The sequence below is a fragment of the Lathamus discolor genome, chromosome 4, assembly GCF_037157495.1.
Source record: "Lathamus discolor isolate bLatDis1 chromosome 4, bLatDis1.hap1, whole genome shotgun sequence".
NCBI classification, from domain to species: Eukaryota; Metazoa; Chordata; class Aves; order Psittaciformes; family Psittacidae; genus Lathamus; species Lathamus discolor.
Window position 1 is genome coordinate 83,982,285 of NC_088887.1, and position 20,105 is coordinate 84,002,389.

The window sequence follows — 20,105 nt, forward strand, 5'->3', positions numbered from 1 at the left end:
ATAAGGACCCCCTTAACCTTCTCCAGACTAAACACCCCCAGCTCCCTCAGCGATTCCTCATCAGACCTATTCTCCAAACCCTTCACCAGCTTTGCTGACCTCCTCTGGACCCACTCCAGCACCTCAATGTCTGTCTTGCAGTGAGGAGCCCAGAACTGAACACAGGATTCGAGGCGCAGCCTCACCAGTGCAGAGTACAGGGGAATGATCACTGCCCTGGCCCTGCTGGCTATGCTATTCCTGATGCAGGCCAGGATGCTGTTGGCCTTCTTGGCTGCCTGGGCACAATCCGGCTTATGTTCAGCAGCCATCAATCAGCACCCCCAGGTCCTTTTTCAAGGGCAGCTTTCCAGTCACTCTTTCCCAAGCCTGTAGTGTTGCAAGGGTTTGTTGTGGCCCAAGTACAGGACCTCATAAAACCTCGTAAAATTGGCCTCGGCCCATTGATCCAACCTGTCCAGATCCCTCTGCAGAGCCATCATAACCTCCAGCAGATAAATACTCTCACTCGACTTGGTGTCTTCTGCAAACTGACTGAGGGTGTTCCTTGCCCAGCTTCTCCCCTTCTCTGCTTTTTCACTGCAGAGTCCTATTGTGTAAATACACTTTCTGAGAAAGCCAATCAGCACCAGTGCTTCACTCTGGCTTTCCTCCTGATAAAAACTCATGCTGTCCATTAAAGAAAGGAAATTTATCAAGCAACTTTCGTAGACATCTGATACAGCATAAGCATAGAGTACCTGCCTTAGTTTATTTTAAGTCCGAACCTGCACATTCTTCCAAAGCAGTGCTGGCAAGCCAGGTGATGGGCTGATGTGTCCTCCTGTGCTGGCAGCATGGTGCACAGCCAAGACCAGCTACTGCACACCCATTGCTCAGGTGGTACCCAGGCTCAGACAGACTCACACTGTTGGATGCCGCCTGTCCCTGGATTTATAGATTTGAAATCTTATCTGATCAATAAAAGAATACCAAACAGAAAACAGAAGTAGTAATCTACAAATGCAGTCACATCATTTTGGTGACGGTCACCACCCTACACTGACCATACTACCTGGATTACTGGAGATTTTTGTACTGGTTATTAAACATTAAACAGTTGGATGCATTTACAGGCAGTATTTGAGAAGACTGAATTAAACTAAGGAATTTGGTCATGGCTCAAATTGGAAAATGCTTCAGAAAGAAAATGTTGTTTATAGAAGGAAAGTATCCTTTTCCAAGATAATTTTTTTTCCTCTTGAAGGAATTAAAACATCACAATGAAATGGCAAATACTAGTGAATCAGTCCTAAGTGAATTTTGTATGATTTCTTAACTGCACTCAACATTCAGTACAAGAGGCAAGCTCAGATTTCAAAGAATAACATGTTCTGCACAGAGAAAGAGCATTTTGCGGACAAGCACAGCAGAGGAGTATCATTACTGATGCATCTTATTCTGCACTTATTCAATCTGGGTGGGTGTGCCTTCTGCGTAACCATCTGATGTGTGATCTTGCAGTTACATCACCCATGCCACAATCAGTAACAAAACCTCTTAAATTAACTGATCTTTTTAGAATGTAGATTTTAAGTAATGATGCTGAATATAGTATATGCAAATAGATGTGCCAGATTATTTCAAGAGAATTCCAGCAACTCTTGTTTATTCTTATGAAGCTTCTCCTGAAATTTCAAATGGCTTTGAATAATGTTAAATAAAATGTTATATTTCTAAAAATTCATAATAATTTTTTACCTGCTATTGCAAAACCTGGTCACTCATAATAGTAGTCAGATACTGGTCTATATTAAGAGACTGACCATTATTTTATTCATCTTTTCAGATACTTCTGCATACAATGTTCCACACCTGCTAAAGCTTAACAATGATATATTGATTGATTTAGCAAATCAAATGAACTGCTTCTATAAAATTTGCATTTGATTTTTTCCTTTTTTGCTTCTTAGAGGTGGTTATCGTATTTAAAAGCAGCTTTCACTGGATGTGACCTTTTCAAAACCACACAGAAGAGCATTCAAAAGGGGCAAGATCAGAACTCTATCTAGCCCAGGATCCCATCCTCCCATGCAAACCCAAGTGGCTGCCTAAGGAAAGGTAAAATTAGAGCAGGCAATAGATACTTCTCCCTCAGGGACTTCCCAAGCTAGATGTGGTTTTCCCATATTAAGTAATTCTTAAGAGATCTCCCTTCTGTGAACTTCTCCTGTACTCCTTAGACTCAACTAACTTTTATCATCCACAGCATCTGTTGACAAGGAAGCCAGCTGCCCCTTCATTTGGTTCATTGATCACTCATGTAACATGGGACACAGTAACTAGTTGACCCACTTCATCCATGACACCTGCTGGGGGTGGGGGGGGTGCTGTTTACTTGTTTTAAGTTTACTGCTTTGTTCACCTCTGCTCTTCATCCATCATCTCTCTCAAAACTTACAACTCCTAGCACATTTAACTAAATGTGCAACAGAAGCTACTCCTGCTTTTGGTCAGAGAAATGCCATGAGGATAAAGATATTCCGGTTCCATAGATTTAATTTTGGGGGAATCTGGGGAGGAGAAGTGAGAGAGTGAGGAAAGGAAAAGTGATTGAAGTCCAAAACTTCAGGAAGTACTTATACCACCGCCCAATTCCAGATTAACCATAGCAGCACAATGATGTGCCATTGTTTTTCCAATTCCTAACACTTCTTAACAATGCTTGGGATTTGTTTCTGGGTGGATATTGGGGGGGGGGGTGGGTGTTTTGCTGTTGTTGCTGATTGTTTTCTTTTTCCTTTGTACTGGCACTGACACCAAATAGGTGCCTTCTCAAATCCCTCAGAAAACTCTCCTAGTCCTACTACCTCAGGTCTGAGCAGCATTAGCTGTTCCAGACCTCAGAATTTTATACATGAAATTAAAGTTGTTCTGATTTTCCTGTTCTTACTTAAGTAATCCAAGGTTTCCTTCTATCTTATACATAAAAAAGAACAGTTCCTGAAAAATTTACCTACAAGCTACTATTAAAAGCTTTTTACTAGAGTAATTAATGCTGGTAAATTTGGACAGATTAGGATTAGCTTGTGGAGTTGTACAGTAATTCCCTAACTGCACAGATCTGTGATGAAAATACACCACGACTCCAAGTCAAACCATGCATAAATATACTGTGCCTTCTGTTAACTCAGGCATTTTTAGCTAGAGCTTTGCCAAATATATCACTCACCCCAGAAAACCACCACAGCTGAGAGCATCTTACAAATATCAGGTCAGAGTTAAAAAGAATATATTACTGCACCATCAACCTGACAAGCATATTTCAGCGTTTTTCACAGGGCACAAGTGGCTGTCTGTAATTTAATAGCCTTTGCAAAAGCAGAAGTATTTTGAAGTTGACCTCCCTTTCCCCGCCCCAGTTAAATATTTTATCATATAACGCATTGGAATCCACGTCAGTTGATGCATATCTGTATGCACTGGGTTCAAAGGTGTGTACATGTTTACATTTGCAGGATGTTTTTTCCATAAGGGAAAGAAAAGAGGAAATATCATCCACATTAGTCAACCTTCTCACTCCAGACCCAGCAACCGGCTGCAGAAACCTCCAGAATTTTTCTTTCTGAGTCAGTTTCTGATACTGCGCTCCCTCCCCACACAGATGGGAGCACAGCGAGGGTGCAGTCGATACGGAGGAGGGCAGGGCTGCCAGAGTACTGGCTCTACAGGAACCTCATGACATTCAATGAGACAAAGTCCTAGTCCTGTCCCAACCCCTGGAGGGACTTAACTTCTGCAATGGCAGAGCAGGGTGGGGAGCTGGACTTGGAGGTCCTATTGGGCTGAACATCAGTCAGCAGCAACCCCAGCAACAGGCCAACAGCACCCAGGGCTGCACAAATTAGAGTATGGCCAGAAGGCTGACAGACCTGATCATGGCCCCTTTCCCCAGTGCTCATTACGCCATGTCCATGATGCTGCCATCTCCGGTTTGGTGTCCCCCAGTACAGGAAAGATGCTGATAAACTGGTAGAGGTCATGGGGATAGTCAGGGCTAGAGATCCTGAGCTTAATCATCCAGCTTCTTCAGCCTAGAGAAGAGTTCTCAGCTTGGGTTTTCTTCTGTTGTTTGGTCGGGGTTTTTTTTCCCCTTTTGTTTCTTAAAGACAACAGATCTCCATCATTTAAAAGACACATGAAAAGATCAAGTCTTTGTGTGGTTAAGCTTGGCAGCTATCTAGCAGTCTTCATTCTCCCTACCCCACCCCACCATTTCTTGTCTTCTACGGCAAGACATTGTTTCATTTAACTGGTTTCAGTAACAAGATAAAAAAGACCCTGCAACCCTCTTGACATGGATATGCGCTTTATAAAGACATTTGAATTTGTTAATGCATTATCAATTACATTTTGCAGTACCCACAGTAGGAAACTAGTTAATGCCATTTTGAAGGACAATATGAATGTTCTGATTAAGCAGTAGTAGCAATTAGAATTGAAATCTCTGAGAGCAATGCAACAATCAAAGTTCAGGAATAGAAATGGACAAAAGGAGAGTTTCAGATTAAGTAGGTTCCACTGTTCAGCTTTACCTTCTCTATTTACAGAGTATAGTTATATGACAAAGTCCTGTATCCATGGAAAACTTCAAGAAGTCAGCTTCCCCCAGTATTTAAATATAGGAGCTCTTCCTATTGAGTTGCCTGCCCACGGAAAAGCTAACTGAACTTTAAAAATTTAGATGTATTATTTTTCATTCTACTTAACAATAGTGAACTTGCATACATGTTTCTGTACAATTGATATTAACGTAATACAACATTATTATTTTTAGAAGTCCTTCAACTTCCAACCTCAGATACCACCACTTTCTTTTTTTTTTATATATGGAAGAAAATAAAAAGTTACTAACAAAAAAAAAATGCAGTTTTTCTTTTGTAACTCGCTGTTAGTCATGCAAATTGCCTTCCTTTCTCTACTGCACTGCTTTATAAACTGCATCTAATGCTAGGATGCTAGGGGATTGCTGTGCATGCTTAAAACACATACAGGTGCCTAAGATTTAGCTGGATTCCCATGGGACTCCTAAAAGGTTAGAGATACTTCTCTTAACACAAAAGAAAAGAACACTAAAAAAAAAAATATTGTAAAGGCTTTTAGTAATAATGTTATTCCAGAAATACTTTGAAAATGTAATAGGATCAAAAATGAGGACTTTGAACAAACCAAACAAACCTTTCAGCAGAAAGCTGCTGTAACCTCTTTCAGCAAATAATTCAGTTTTGTACCTTAACTGCTTGAATTCTAACACAAAGATACGGATCTGTGACACTGGAGATACCTGAATTGCTCTCAGCGCAACTAACAGACACTACATGTTTTTTTTTCCAAATTACTTCAGACTCCTCATATACACTTGCAGGTACCAGTATACAATTCCAGAAGCTTTTTATTCTTAAAGCAGAATCGTCTTCACAAAATGAACAAATGGTAAATAAACACTAGCAAAGGAATAATCCCATAAAGGAAATGTAACTTAAATCACTCAACAGGAAAAAAAAATATAACAATTTCAGCATTTCTTGTAATGATCACAAACTTCAGAGAGTAGAAGGATTAAACAGCACCACACCCAACACTTTATAGACTTTACACTGAAGAGTTGGAAGTAAGTTTCTAGCAGGTGTCGTCCAAAGTCTGGAACATATTTTATTGCCTACAATGGTTTTACTTGAATGATTTAAAGCTTATGCAAGTTAAGGACATGAGCATGAATATCTTACACTAAGCACAAGTTTCACAAGTCTGAAAAAACATGCTCTATTTTCATTTTCTTTGCCTCTGCATAATTGTAATCAGTATTAACAAGTAAAACTTGTGAAATGAATTATCCTTGAATTAGTTATATCATAAACAGAATAAATAGAGCATTTTCAATGGTTAGAATATGGCTACGCCTGGGAAGTATTACCCATTTCTATGAGTATGTCCATGGGGAAAAAAAAAAGGGGGGGGCGGGCAGGGGGAGGGGGGAAGAATTTCCACACTTATGTAGTCATAGGAACATTTCTAAAGTCATTCTGAAGTGAGGGTGCTGCAATTTTCCATTTCAAGGAAAGTGTCACTAGGAAACTCAGTTACCACAATAAAAGCCTATTACAACCACATGTGTAAGAAATGCTATTTCCCTGGATATAAGTGGAAGCAGCATTCATTGTTCTAATTAAATTTTGGTCAAGTGGCTTGCATTTCAGCTCTCAAGACCCACCAAACAGTCTTATTTCTTTCATCTCAACTTGAATCTAAAGATAGTTTCTTAACATTTATGCTCAAGCCTTTGTGGTGATTGACTCTTCAGTCACATAGGTATAGGCTGGAGACCTTATACAGGTATAAGTTTTGGGCTAACTACTACCATACTTCTTGTCCTGAAGCACTTGGCTTCTATCCAGTACACAACTTTCTATTTTACAGAAATTAAAAAGGCAGGAAAGGGTGGCTCCGTGTTGGGTGTTTTGGGTTTTGGTTTGTTTGGGGTTTTTTTAAAGCCAAATTAGAAGTAGAGTCTTCAACTTATTAAAAAAGTATTTTTCTTGGAAAAAGTCAGCACAGCAAATTCAGGTTCAGCTCCATCGTGCACTCTGATTATAAACGCGAAACTTTTATGCAAAACAAGAAAAAAAAGAAAAGAAGATCATAGAATGGTTTGGGTTGGAAGGGATGTTAAAGATCATAAATATCATAAATGGATACCTTCCACTAGGGCAGATTGCTCAAAACATAACTCTGCAAATATATTAAATATAGAAGGTAGCCCAAGTATGAATTCAGTATTACCAACAGCAAACACCAGCTCTGAACTACCTGTCCACAAATTGGCTTGTATTTTCTCTCTCTCCCCTGTAAGTATCCATTTTCAGGGTATTTGACCCTGTCTCCCTTGAGCAAAATATGACAGGTCTTCCTGAAGGACAAAATGGGATACAAGTCTCAAGAGAGTTTCTCATAATTATACCTCAAGCTTCCAGCTAAGTCACTTGTCAGTTAAAAGAGTTGAGTGTCACTGGCAGAACAACCCTAAAAAAATTCTTCCAAAGACTGACATGTAGTACTGCTTTCACAATTAGAAATGTTTATTTTTTGAGAGCTTTGAGAGCACTGAAAACAACCGCCCACTCAAAAGATCATCTCTTCTATCCAACAGTGGTAGTATTCATCCCATAGAACAGAAATTTCACTTTGCCTTTGTTAACCCTGCAGAAGAAAGCATCCCGAGTAGAAAATAACTGGAATCAGGAAATTCGGCATATTCCTCACAACTAGACAGGAAGAACATTGAAGTAATGAGAAACATCAACTTATTAAACAAAACAGAACAAAACCCAAAACCAACAACAAAACAACCCTCTTTTCTAACTAGAACCTAACATTTACTAAATAATTGCATGCAGTTACTTTCCACATGAAAACCAGGAATTTACTAATGGATTGAATGCAGCACTGCATTCAACCACTCTCTGCTACTGATTCACTGCTATTTTCAGGAACCCTATTATATCTGCACATTTAGTGGTTGCACCCAAAAAGACAAGTAAGGCACCTTTGTTACTGTAAATTGGCACCGGAACTATTGTAACCTGAATTATGGGATGAAGAAGGTGGGTACTAGAGGATGCTTTGTGTTTTGCTTAATTAGTCAATCCTAGAAGGTTTCCCTTTTGACAGCCCCTAAATGAAGAGAGTTGTGTAGTAAGGGACAAGAGTTGCAATATGGCTGGTAGTGATTTTGCATGTATGCTTAAAATTGTTAATGTTGGTATAATGGGTACAATTGGTCATTCTTGTTTAATCAGAAGAAAATACCATTAGATGTATCCTACTCCAGATGGATGAAGAGATGCAGAATATGCTCTTACAGCCACATCCCACAGCAACGATTTCATTTTCTCAGGCTTTATCTTAAAAGCATCTGATCTTTAAACTTCTTTGCAGTATTTTAAATTCAGAAAGTATTATCTCTGAAGTGAAATAGACAGCCTGTCTCAAAAAAAAAAAAACCAAAACAACAAAAACCCACAAAAATAAAAACCAAATCAGCTGAAATGCATGAACACAAGGATGAACATGACAGATAACAGTTGCTACTTGGCTCTAGTTAGCTCTAGTTATATAGAGCTTTATGCAACACAAAGCATGGCATTCAAATTTTTCCAAAGTTGCTTTTTTCTTTAGGAAATAATGAAACAATTGTGCTAAAGAAACATCAAATTGATAAGTTTAAACTATTCAAAAGTTAGAAATGCCAGGGCCATAGAGCTCCGTTACTTTGTGTCATGTATGCACTTAATTTCAACTTCAGCAAGACTTGTGTGACAGGGTTTTCTGTTCTCCTTATGCAATTTACACTTCATTTAGTGAACAGGATTGATAACAAATACTTAGAAAAGTACAGAGCAGCAAGAAGTTGAAGGCCTTATCCAAATTCCAAGTTCTGCAAAGTGCAGAGATACTTCTGGCTACCTTGGGAGATAGTTTGAGCCTCATTCTAAATATAACCCTGTAGTAAAAATATTAACAGAAGCCAAATATTTTAATCTGCTATTTTATTGAGAAATAAAATTGATACTGTAAAACAAACTTCAACATTAGGGCTCAAGGGCTCATCGTAGCTTTAAAAAAATTTTGTTGGATTTATTAGTAGTATTTAATGAGACTCAGAGTGGATACCTCTTTTTCCAGAATTTTTTTATTATTTTTTTTTCAGACAGAAGAATTAATTTGCTTTAAAGACAAGACACATTTGAGTTTACACTCTCAGTCTGATTGTTCAGGCTGCCTCCTTTAAAACTGATAATTGGGATAACAAATTCCACCAGAACTGAAGTTTGGCATCTGCCTAAGCAAACTCGCCCTTCTAACTCCACGAATCGATTATACAAAGAACCATTCCACAGCTGGGAACAGCTGGGTGTGTCACCTCTAAAGAGCTGGGTAGGGAAGTGCTTACATTTTTAAATAGTAACTGGCAACAGAGAGTCACTGAGCTCATATTGCATTCTTACTTTGACAGGACTAAAAAAGAATCAAATGAAGTGCGCCAAGATAATCTCGCATTTGTGCAAATTTAAAATACCCTCTCAAACTGCTGGGTTTTAAAATAACATCTCCAATTAAAAATAATAAAATCCTAGGCTAAATAAAAATAAAATAAAATACACTGAAAGAATTGAAGAGCGATGCACAGGCATATACAGAAATAACTAGCCACAAAACAGTACGATATGCACATGACTGCCAAACATGGTATGTGAGGAATAAATCCCTCTGGATAATCTTTATTGGAACACATGACACATTGCTGTACTATACCATTAAGCAATAACTTCTGCAGATTTACAGAAAGACTGAACTATAAATCTCAGGCATTAATCCACACTCCCATTTTCATTGGCAGAAAAGAAACCATCTATGCCAGTATATTTTTTCCACATCACCCGACTACTAATCTCATTGCTGATCTGGCAAAGCATAAAGTTTGCAAGGCTTTGAAGAGCAACCAGTAATTTTAAACAGCTCTCTTCACACAACCTTCTAAACAATGAAAATTTAAGGAGCTTTTTCTTTGCAAAAAGGATAATCACATAATCACTTGGAACTGAGAGTCTGTATATTTAAGAGGATTCTTGCCTCTCTCGTCCCAGATACTAGTAGTAATTACAGAGGACTTTCTCATTATCCCTATGCATCATCTCACTTGCAATAGGAAAAACAAAATACAAGTGAAAGTTGTAACCTCCTTACCAGATAGGAAGATTATTTTCTTAGCACAGCTTCTGGCAAGCCACAAGGAACAGAGAGTCTTCACCTTAACTCAGGTGACAAAAGAACATCACCCAACACACAAATATGAAGTTCAGTATCTCTGAATGGCATTGTGGTGGTGATGAGATAGAAAGACCGAGCACTTATCAGCAAAGGTACAGTTAAAGGTACAAGGAGAACTTAACTTTTCCTTCTGGGAAGGGAGCCTGCCCAGGTGGACAGGACCGCAGCACAAGATGCCAACAGCCTTAGGGCATATGATATCCCACAAGGTAAGGAGAAGGAGGTACCACACATAACTGCCAGGCAGCAGAAGCAGGAAGAACAGAGGGAACACCTCTTCACAGAGCACATCATCCTCAGAGGGTAGGCGATCCTCCTCCAGGACCTTCCCAGCACCAGAGGCATCAGAGCAATTAGAGAAGTCTAGAGAAGGCCCAGCATGGCAGGGATGGAGATGCAACCTCCCAGCCAGCATCAGAAACTGGTTCTGCTCTGACATAAAATGACAACTCTCATGACTGCCTTTAGCTACAGAAGCAGACCCACCCTTTTAATGGTACTTTCCTCTTATCTCCTTTCCACATGTAAGGCAAATCAGGCATCTTCTGCCTGGCAGTTCATATGCATATCCCACCAGCATGCTGTTCTCAGCCTGAAAAGCTGACTGTTTCAGCAACAGTTTATTTAATCTATTTTAGGTAGATAAGCATGCTCTAATGGTGGTGCAACTGCAGAACACAGCAATACTGCTGAGGTGTCAAAATACACACTGCTTCAGGCACATGTAAATGTTATCCTGCACAACCTATTGCAGATGGTTTAAGATGTGGGCAATTAGCCTCAGGTGACAACAGCAAAATGGATTTGCTTAGGAATGTTAGAAAGCCAAAAATTGAATATAATCTTTTATAAAAATCAGCATATAAAAAAGGTTTCCCATCTTTGGGAAAAGACATTATTTACTTCTAATGCTGAAACTAAGGTTAACAGAGGATAATATGAAAGCAAGACATGAAATAGTATCCCTTTTCTGAGGTCTGGCATCCTACAAGTTTTGATTAAATTGGCAATACAGCTCAAATATATGAAGTTATTTATTTCTACTAAATAACAAAAAAAAAAAAACCAACAAAACAACAAAACAACAAACAACCCAAACAAAACCCCACCAAATAAAGCTCCTGATCAGATAGCATTTCTCTCCTGACACACATCTGGAAACCCTCTGAAGACTAGATTGCCCTCTGGGTAATCACATGACTCATAATAAACTTTTCAATGGGAGAGCTCTCTTCTTATAAACTTATTTCCTTCATTTGTTGGACTAAAACTTCCCATCCCCCTCCGAACTCCTAAACACATCAAAATGTGCTAGCATAGTTTAGGTTACCACTTTACAGCATGCTCAGATACAGAAGTTTTGAATTATTCTAAGTATTTTACACACACTGTGGGACTGTTCATATAACAGTGTGGAAAAATCAAACTTATACTGAAACGCATTAAAAGAGCATGGCTATACCACTGGCAGCTTCTCAACTCTAACCCAGACCCCTTGCATTGCTCTCAGTAAGAAGAGCTCAATGGTTAAAGCTACTTTTCTGAAAATCACCAACTAACCAGTTGCCAAGTACCTATGATGTAAAACCCCCACTGCCTTATGACAACTTCAAATTCCAGCCTTACTCTCTGCTCCCAGAGCTGGGAGGGGAACCAGCAGAGCTGAAAGGATAAAACAAAACTAAACAAAACATATCACCAACAAAACCTGGTTACTGACCCACTGGATGAATTTCGTGGCTGACCTCACTTGAGAACTGCTGTTAAAGTAGGGACGAGTTGGACAACATACCTTGCACAACAGTTTGCTAACTCGACCTCCCCAGGGTTTCAGCTTGTCACTATTGACGTTGCTGAAGACCAGCTCCTGACTGCCTCTAACCCTTCCTGGTGATACTCTTTGAAGCAAACCTCCACCAAAATAACTTCAGCAAGGGTTTTGTGGATAATTAAAGCATGTTAGAAGCTACCAACCCTCCAGCTTTTGGCATGATGTAGGAACCAGCAGCAAGAATACCGGCAACCTGGAAAGGTGCCAAGTCCCTAAATACGTTTCGGGTATGAGTCAAAGACTGGAAAATGCATTGCCATCTCAAGTATCAGACCTCAAAACGGTATGAACTTTCATTCTGAAACCAGGCAGAGAGTATGTCAACATGCTACTGCCAGATCCACCTACATAGAGATTTCTTTCCAATTAAAGCAATTGTGTCATTTCACAATATTTTTTTCCCTTGTATTTACAGGATTACTATCTATTCTTCTTTGATAAAACCAGCAATTTAAGATAGGAATCGATTCTTAACATTTAACCTGACAGGTTTTCAGCAAAAATCACTGAAGCTTCTCTCTTTTTGGGAGACAATAAATCTACCCTTTGTATTAACACAATAAAAACAGCTAATACTGTAACAAAGCAAGATGCCCCAGGACAATATTTTTCCATGACACATTTATCTTAAAACACCTGTTAAGTGTCTATACAGTAAAAACGCACCTTAATCTCTCAGAAACTACTAATAAGCCTCCTAACAGGAGACACAGCAGTCCTGAGATTTGAGAATCCATCAATTATATTTCTGAACCAAACCACTGCTATTTCACAGGAAAACTCTTTTCTCTGTGAACATGACAATTTCCCTTTGTGCAATTCAGTACTTGATTTCTACACCCCCATTGACAGGAGATGTGACATTCAGTAACAAACACCTGATTAATATTTGGAGTGGTGAGACCCGTGGTCCTTGAGGAACACTGTACCTGAGCCTCGGAGCCATTCAGATAAGTATCAGAAGTACCACCTCAGCCTTTCAGATTTTACATTGGTAATCCCAAAGCATAAAGGGAAGCAATGCTTGCGATATCATTTAAGTTAATTTTGCTCCAAGTTTAAAATAACCTGAACAGTTTCTCTCTCATATATTAAATCCTGTAAATGTTCATTAACAATTATTTTGCTTGTAAGGCATAATAACACTCATGTTGTAAAATTAAATTTGTGCGAATCGTATCTACCAGCCTCAACAAGGCTTAAACCCTCTCCACAGTATTCAGAACTGCTTGTACCAGATTAAAAGAATTCTCCATAGGCAAACATAAAAAATAAATAAATAAATCGATAAAAAAAGACCGTGAAACAGCTTGGAGGGAGAAGGGGAGGGAGAAAACAAAACCACAAAACTCACTTGACTGTAACTCGATTGGACAAATCCTGAAGATCTCCTGGATGAAAAAGCTGAGCTTCTTTCAGTCCAATATTTTCACACGCTTTCAGAAAAACATTTATATTATCCTGCAAAGAGAAGTAGAAAGCAGTTGCTTAGTTAAAAGCACTAAGCAGGTTTTGCAAGATGATTAGCGAGAGCCTCTGAATGTCAAAGTCCAGCTCACATAAATAATACTGAAAAAGCAATCTTTGGGATCATAAACGCAGGTCGTTCCTCATGCACACAGGCAGGCTGGGTTGCGATCTCGGTGACTGAGGGGTACGTTAAAGATTACCTGGCATAAGGCAGCAGTGAGCCAGTAGGCAGCAATCTCCACTTTGATGTCAGCTCTGCTCAGCAAACAAACGCCCTCTTCCTCGCTTTGCACGACAAGCCTCACCTCTTGCCTTTAAAAATAACTCCAGCTACTGACATTCACCACCCAGAAACTCTTGGCAGGGGAGGAAGAAGAGGAGGGACGCACTGCTTCTGTGCTCACAGACTGCTGAGGGAATACTGCACCTGGAGTCTGGGTTTGGTTGCTGAGCAAAGCTCCGAAGAGACAGAAACCAAACTGTATTCAATGCTGCTGCTTCCTTACATCAGGGGGTTTTCCTCTCCTTTGTGTTCCTCCCCTTCCTATCCTCCCCCCCTCTCCAGCTCCCACCAATATTAGAGTATATGTGTAGGGTATTAGGGTGTTGCAGCACCAATCACTGCACCTGCTGCAGATCAACCCAGCTGCAAGAGCAAGGTTAAAAAAAAAAATTAAATAAATCAAATGATAGAGAAAGATTATACAACTTGTGATCTCTTCCCACTCCATAAACAATAGGCATTAGGCAAGAAATTCCTTCTCGTTAAGGCGGAATGCTATCAACAACAAAAGAATGTGCCCTCTTGCGCACTTGCTCCCTTCAGCTGTAAGCCACAGGAAAAGGTACACAAAGTTACTTAATTCAGAAGCTACCCACAGCCCTGTCATTTGAAGGGTTCCTAAATCAAGGTAGTGGTAACAGAGTTCCACAGTATGGAAAAGCTCCACTTCAGCAATTTAATACACCTTAAACTTTTTTTTCTTTTTGACACATAATCACTGCCTGTAACAATTACACCATTATTTAAAATCTCTTTAGAAACAAAAACTATAAAGAAAACAACCACTGCTTCTAATACAGGCTTTAAAAAGTAAAAGCCCAAAATACCCACAACCTTCTGTTTTGAAGGTCCCTAGGATTCTAGTATTTCTTATCAGTCTGTAAACACGGCTTCATTCCAGGAAAACATTTGAACAAGGTATTCCCTGTGCAGGCTGCAGGCTCTGTGTTAACACATCCAAAAGATCCCAAGTGTCTCACACTGGGAAGGTTTTGCCTCAAAGCCTGATGTGTGATGTGCAATGGTGGGAGCTGTTCTGCTTCAGGGGGATGACATGACAACAACGAGGGGGAACATGATGTGGTGGCAAATGAGACAAAGTGGCTTGGAAGGATGGAGGACAGGGCAACCTTGCCTCTGCCTGTGCATTAGCCTCTGCAAGTGCACAGGGGGCTGCCTGCACAAGTGGCCAAGGAGACTGATGATGGGGGGTGTAACCTCAGGAGGGACATTTACTTTTCCCTTCCATGCAGCATAAGGAAATCTGACTACATGTGGCAGTCTTATTCAATTAATATTTGAGTGCTGGTGAGGCACCAGCACAGGCTGCCCAGAGAAGCTGTGGCTGCCCCATCCCTGGCAGTGTTCAAGGCCAAGTCGGATGGGGCTTTGAGAAACCTGATCTAGTGGAAGGTGTCCCTGCCTCTGAGAGGGGGGTGGAAGCCAAGTGATACTTAAGATCCCTTCCAATCCAAGCCATCCTATGATTCTATGATTAGTACCAAAACCCCAAAGACTTGAAAAGACATTGCTGCTTCTGTATGGAAGTGGCCACAGACCACAGTCCCATTGCGAGAAGGGGAGCTGCTTGGTAAACAGCAACAGACAGGCACCTCTCAGGTCAGTGTACAGGGGTCTGGGGAGTCCAAGAAACTTCTGAGAGCAGAAGGAACAAGTAGATGCAAGGGAATGAACACTGATGCTGATCAAGGCAACATGCCCTAATTGTTCTGACCAACCACCCAAACTCAGAGTCACCTCCCAGAGTGGTGGGTTACATCAACTGCATTGCAGAAAATGCGCACATTGTGCAGGTAAACAAGGAAGAAGAGTCAGAGGTTTAGAGAAATGGATGCTGCCTACACCCCAAGCGGTAGGAAAACAAAGGAGTTGCTCATCAGTGGCTGCTTGGCTGCACAACCACTGAACTGTTGGCACATGAGAGAATTTTTAAGGTGTCGCAGCAGTTAAACCTATCAAACATCAACCTCCTGATAAATAACACTTACAGCTCCTGAGAACATCTATTGCCGACATGAGCCAAGACCTTCAGAAAATTCCCAGAGGCCAGGGAAAGGCAACACAGGAGGCAGAACACAGGTAGTCACAGCCCTTGTATGCAGGATAAAACATGGTTCAAAACGTGCCTCCCCCAGCTCCCAAGGCAGCAGTTTGATCACACCTACCATCTCACATGTGACTGCCCCAGCGCCAGTTCTCATCTGGCCTGGAACTGACACCCAAAGCATCATGAGATGGCACCCAAAAAGTTATTACTCAGGTTAACAAATTGACACAAAAAGGTATCATTTCAACAGACCAGCACTTGTAAATAATGTCCTTGTCAATTGACCATCCCTAATCATTGTAAATCACTGAAGCTACAGGTCTCAAAATAGCTAATAGCAGTTTTAAACTCCACCAGAATAATGAACCTTAAAATTAATTTTAAATAGCACCACAGAAATAAGCAGGGAAAAAAAGACAAGCTATCAACCTTGCAATTAGATTTAACATTAGAGATGTGAACAGGAACATTGTTCAGTGATTAATGCATTCAAATATAGAAGCCATCATGCTATTCCTTTTACCAATATAACTGTACTTTAAATAAGACTAATTGAAGTTACAACTTCAGCTTCAAAGCGTATACTGCAATCTGAATCTCATCATACTCCATAAAAACTAAACTATTCTTAAGCACTCAGAACTCATAAGCCTGGAGAAGAACAACACAACAGATCTACCTCCTGGTGACTGCAAGTCACTGAAGCGGCATGCTTGAGGTAAAAAAAAGGACTCATGTCCACAGCTGCCTCCTACCACTGAGGTGTTCCAAATGCCTGTAAATGAGGGCAGGCCATTTAAGTTTAAGCAAGATTCAAATTAGTAGTTGCAGAGAGAGGAGTATGATGATGAGAGAAGACAAGGGGCCTATAAAATGAGAACTGGAGAACTTGGTTCCGTTATACCCATAAAATGGGGCATGAGAGGCAATACTGCTGCCATCTACCAGCACAAGGGAAGCAAAATCAGAAAGGGAGAGAAGAGATGCCCAGTCTGAAGGCAAGGCTCCATGGTCAGGCAGATCAAATGCATTTATGTAGAAAACATAAGATTTCTGACCATTAAAAAAAGAAATCTCCTGAACTGACAGGCACTATATGGACAAAAATTAACTCCATGCTTTTAATACAGAGCTCCAGTAGTGCATTTCCATAAGCACCTGAAGTTGGAATTAGCATCACAGAATTACAGAGTTTAAATCACAACAAAAATAAAGCCTCAAGTCTTAACCACAAAATTCAACAGCAATTTATTTCTGGTATGTTATTACTACTTCTAAGTGTTTTGGTGAGACGGAGTAGGGAGGCTGGGGGGTGGAGAGGGGCTGTTTCTTTTTCCCCAGATGGTGCGCATGATGAAACGGCAGAGCATTTCAGATGCTCCCAGCACAACCTGAGTTTCCCACACACAGTAGACTTACATTAAATGCACAGCACAGAATGCTGAGTAGGTATAGCTATTACCTTTCAGCATTTCATTTTTGTCTCAAACTTCAAAGTAAACCGCACCCAAAAACTCTGTGAAGTCGTAATACAAGGGAGACAGAGCCAGCAGTGGGAAGCAGGTCATCCACGAGCAGGCATTTAAATACCACTGTTTGAGGGAATGACAAATGGTACCGCATGCTTTCAGGCATGCACCTGCCTTTCTGGTCCCCATGGTGCATCACTAGCCACAAACCATTCCCTTTGCCTGTTGCTAAAGCATCCTTCTCTAACCAGTGTTGAGAAGGAGCCAAGATAACATGCCCATATTGAAAGTGAGACTGTGGTCCATTCCCTCTTTCTCTCACATGTTGTAGCAAAGCAGAAAGAGTGCCTTTGTCACTCTTCACGAACACAGCCTTATGGATATGAGGAGAGCAAAGCACTGAGTCTTCCCTGTCCTTCCTTGCCAGACCTCAGTGCTGCTCCTGCTCCCAGACAAGGGGCGGGAAGGCTGCACCAGAGCTCTGCACCTCCAGGAGGGCTGCCACAACAGGGCTCCTCATTCCCATTGCTATCCTCCAGACTGCAAAGAAGAAAGAAGCCAGTCACTGTACAGGGAAACATGAGAGTACAGACATCTTCCTTCAAAAGCAATTTAAAAAACTGAAATAAAATTTGAGGGATTGCCACTGACATCGGTGCCATGTTTGCACCTGGAATCAACTCATCCTAATACATGCCACCGTGGCAAGAACTTCAGACACAGGTGAACAGCACTATGACAAGGAAAACGAATATACATTGCTGGTGAGGTGGTGGCAGTGGTGAGAAATACACCTCAACACCCATAAACAACATAAAACAGAGCAAGAACTTCTAAACCAGGAAAAAGCCCTGCATGAGCAATAGGGAAGTGAGGGAAAATACAAAAGTAGAGATACAAAAAGGATGGAGAAAGAGTTGGAATTAAGTAGGAAAAAAACAACCACCACAAACCTAAGAAGAGACATACAGTGCGTAAAATACAAAAAGAATCTCAGAAATCTCTAAAGTGAAAGAACATAAAGTGAAAGGCAACTAAGAGAGGTCTCCATGTAAGCATGTGTAAATACCATCTTATTTTGACTACTTATGTGCAACGCAACATCACAGTAAATTCAGCTTCTGTATTTGAGATGCAATTTAATTAAAAAATAAATCCCTCATTATCATTATTATCTGGGTGGAGCAGGAATATTAATTTAAACAAGCGTGTAAATACATTTCTTTCTTTAAGGTGCAGTCATGCTGTGTGGTAAGCCTGTCTTCTCCCTGGTTAACTGTTTCTCTGGAGCCTCCCATATGCACTGAAACACAGACAGATCTCGTAGGCATACAAGTTATGGCACATCTTTCAATTCACTTGGCACCTGGGAGAAAAACAATTTAATTAACATGGTGTTTTTCTGTTTTTCCCGGCTGCATTGGCCAACAGATGAAGACAGTCCCCCAGGTGTCTCCTACTTCTATGCAAACACCCACTGTTTCAGTTAAAGACCTTACTTTTACTGCAATACAAAGCTCTGTTTTGTTTTGGGTCTGGCTAGGGGGGTTTTTTTGGTTGTTTGGTTGGTTTGGGTTTGCTGTTTCTTTTGATTTGGGTTTGGTTTTCTTTGGTGGGGGTGAGATTTTTAGGGGTTTGGTTTTGGGTGGGTTTTTTTTTTTTGTTTTGTTTTTGTGGGTTTTTTTTTTATTATTTTTAGAGTATCAAAGGGAAGAATGGGAACTGAATTTCATAATGACACCCTATGCTCACAGGGCCATGAAGCATATTCACATGGAAGTATTACAGCATCGCCCAGACCGTGACTTTGTGCCAGAAGTTGTTTTCATTTTTCCAGGCTCCCAGAGGAAAAAAAGAAAACAAAACCATAACCAACCAACCAACAAAAAAACAAACCTAAACAACAACAACAAAAAATACGCAGTGAAACAAAACACAAAACCAACCCACCAAAGCTACCAAAAAAACCCAATACACAACAATGAATTTCTGACATTTTAGAAGAGAAACTGATGCATTTTTTCAGCTACAGAAGTCTGAAAATCATCTGAATAGATCACATTTAAGAGACATTTTTCTTAGTACTACATTTATGGAGACATTTGGAGTGCTCAAGAGTTTACACTGTGTCTCCTTCAGTTCTGCATTCATGACAAACCTTTATTGGCACCCTTAAATAAAGGCCTATTTCCATTATAAAAAGAGTCATTTTTTAAAAAGTAGGATAGATGCATCACTATACTGGCCACTAAAGCTGGCTCAAATTGGTTAAATGCAAACTTCAGCATTGCCTTTTGCAGCAGCATCACTATGTAGCTACGCGTTGTTTATATTTGGAGGTGGGGTAAGGGAAGAAACCTACAGCAGGAGCTCGTTGAACAAGTTGGGTAACTTGCTCTTCCTCAGAGCTACGTTTCGGTTATTAGCACTGGCTGTGGGTGTGGGTGGGGGCAGAAAGGGTGAGGGCAAGAGCTAAGTATGGGGCTGAGCCAGCCTTGTGGTGTGACCACAGGCCTGGAAGCCAGGAACTCACAGTTACCACCTTGGCCTTGCACACGGGGATGCTCAGTGCCCATCATCCACTCATGCTATCTGTAGACTGTGATCCCTGCTCCTACAGCTCTCCTCGTTTCTCCAAAGGCTGCAAATGGATTGGACCTTGAACTGAAAGGACAAGGAGGAGTAGGTGGAAAAGCTAAACCACTTTTTTCCTCCCTCTCTTTTTGGGCCTAAACTAAAAATAATAATTAATCACCCTGCAGGGATAATTTGACTTAAGACTGACCTCAGGGCTTCAGTAGGCTATCCCACCTATAACAGAGCACAGAGCACGATGTTGGCCAAAGATCAGAAATGGTGCTAATTGCATTGCCACTCCCCTTTGTGTGCTCTTCGCTGTTTTTCCACATTAGGTGAAATAATAAATCACTGTGATCCTTGACACCGGGATTTCCTGCTCCAGCTCTACATGTGATTACAGACACCAACTGTTTTAACGATTCACTTCCAGATTGCCTCTCAAAAAGCAGGTGCTCCTCCTGCCAGAATGCAGGAATGAAACTTTATGCATAAACTTCCTCATTGTCTTAGTGCTTCCAGTACTGATAACTGTAAATC

General features: G+C 40.6%; 1 protein-coding gene across 5 annotated transcripts in view; it reads right to left on the reverse strand.

Annotated features, from left to right (window-relative positions):
• LMO7 (LIM domain 7) overlaps positions 1-20,105 on the reverse strand; it is a 129,173-nt gene that overhangs the window by 61,124 nt on the left and 47,944 nt on the right. For all 5 annotated transcript variants that reach the window (XM_065678104.1, XM_065678101.1, XM_065678102.1 and 2 more), the window contains exon 4: positions 13,053-13,159. In XM_065678104.1, the coding sequence (XP_065534176.1) occupies positions 13,053-13,159 (107 nt within the window). The remainder of the gene's footprint in view (positions 1-13,052; positions 13,160-20,105) is intronic.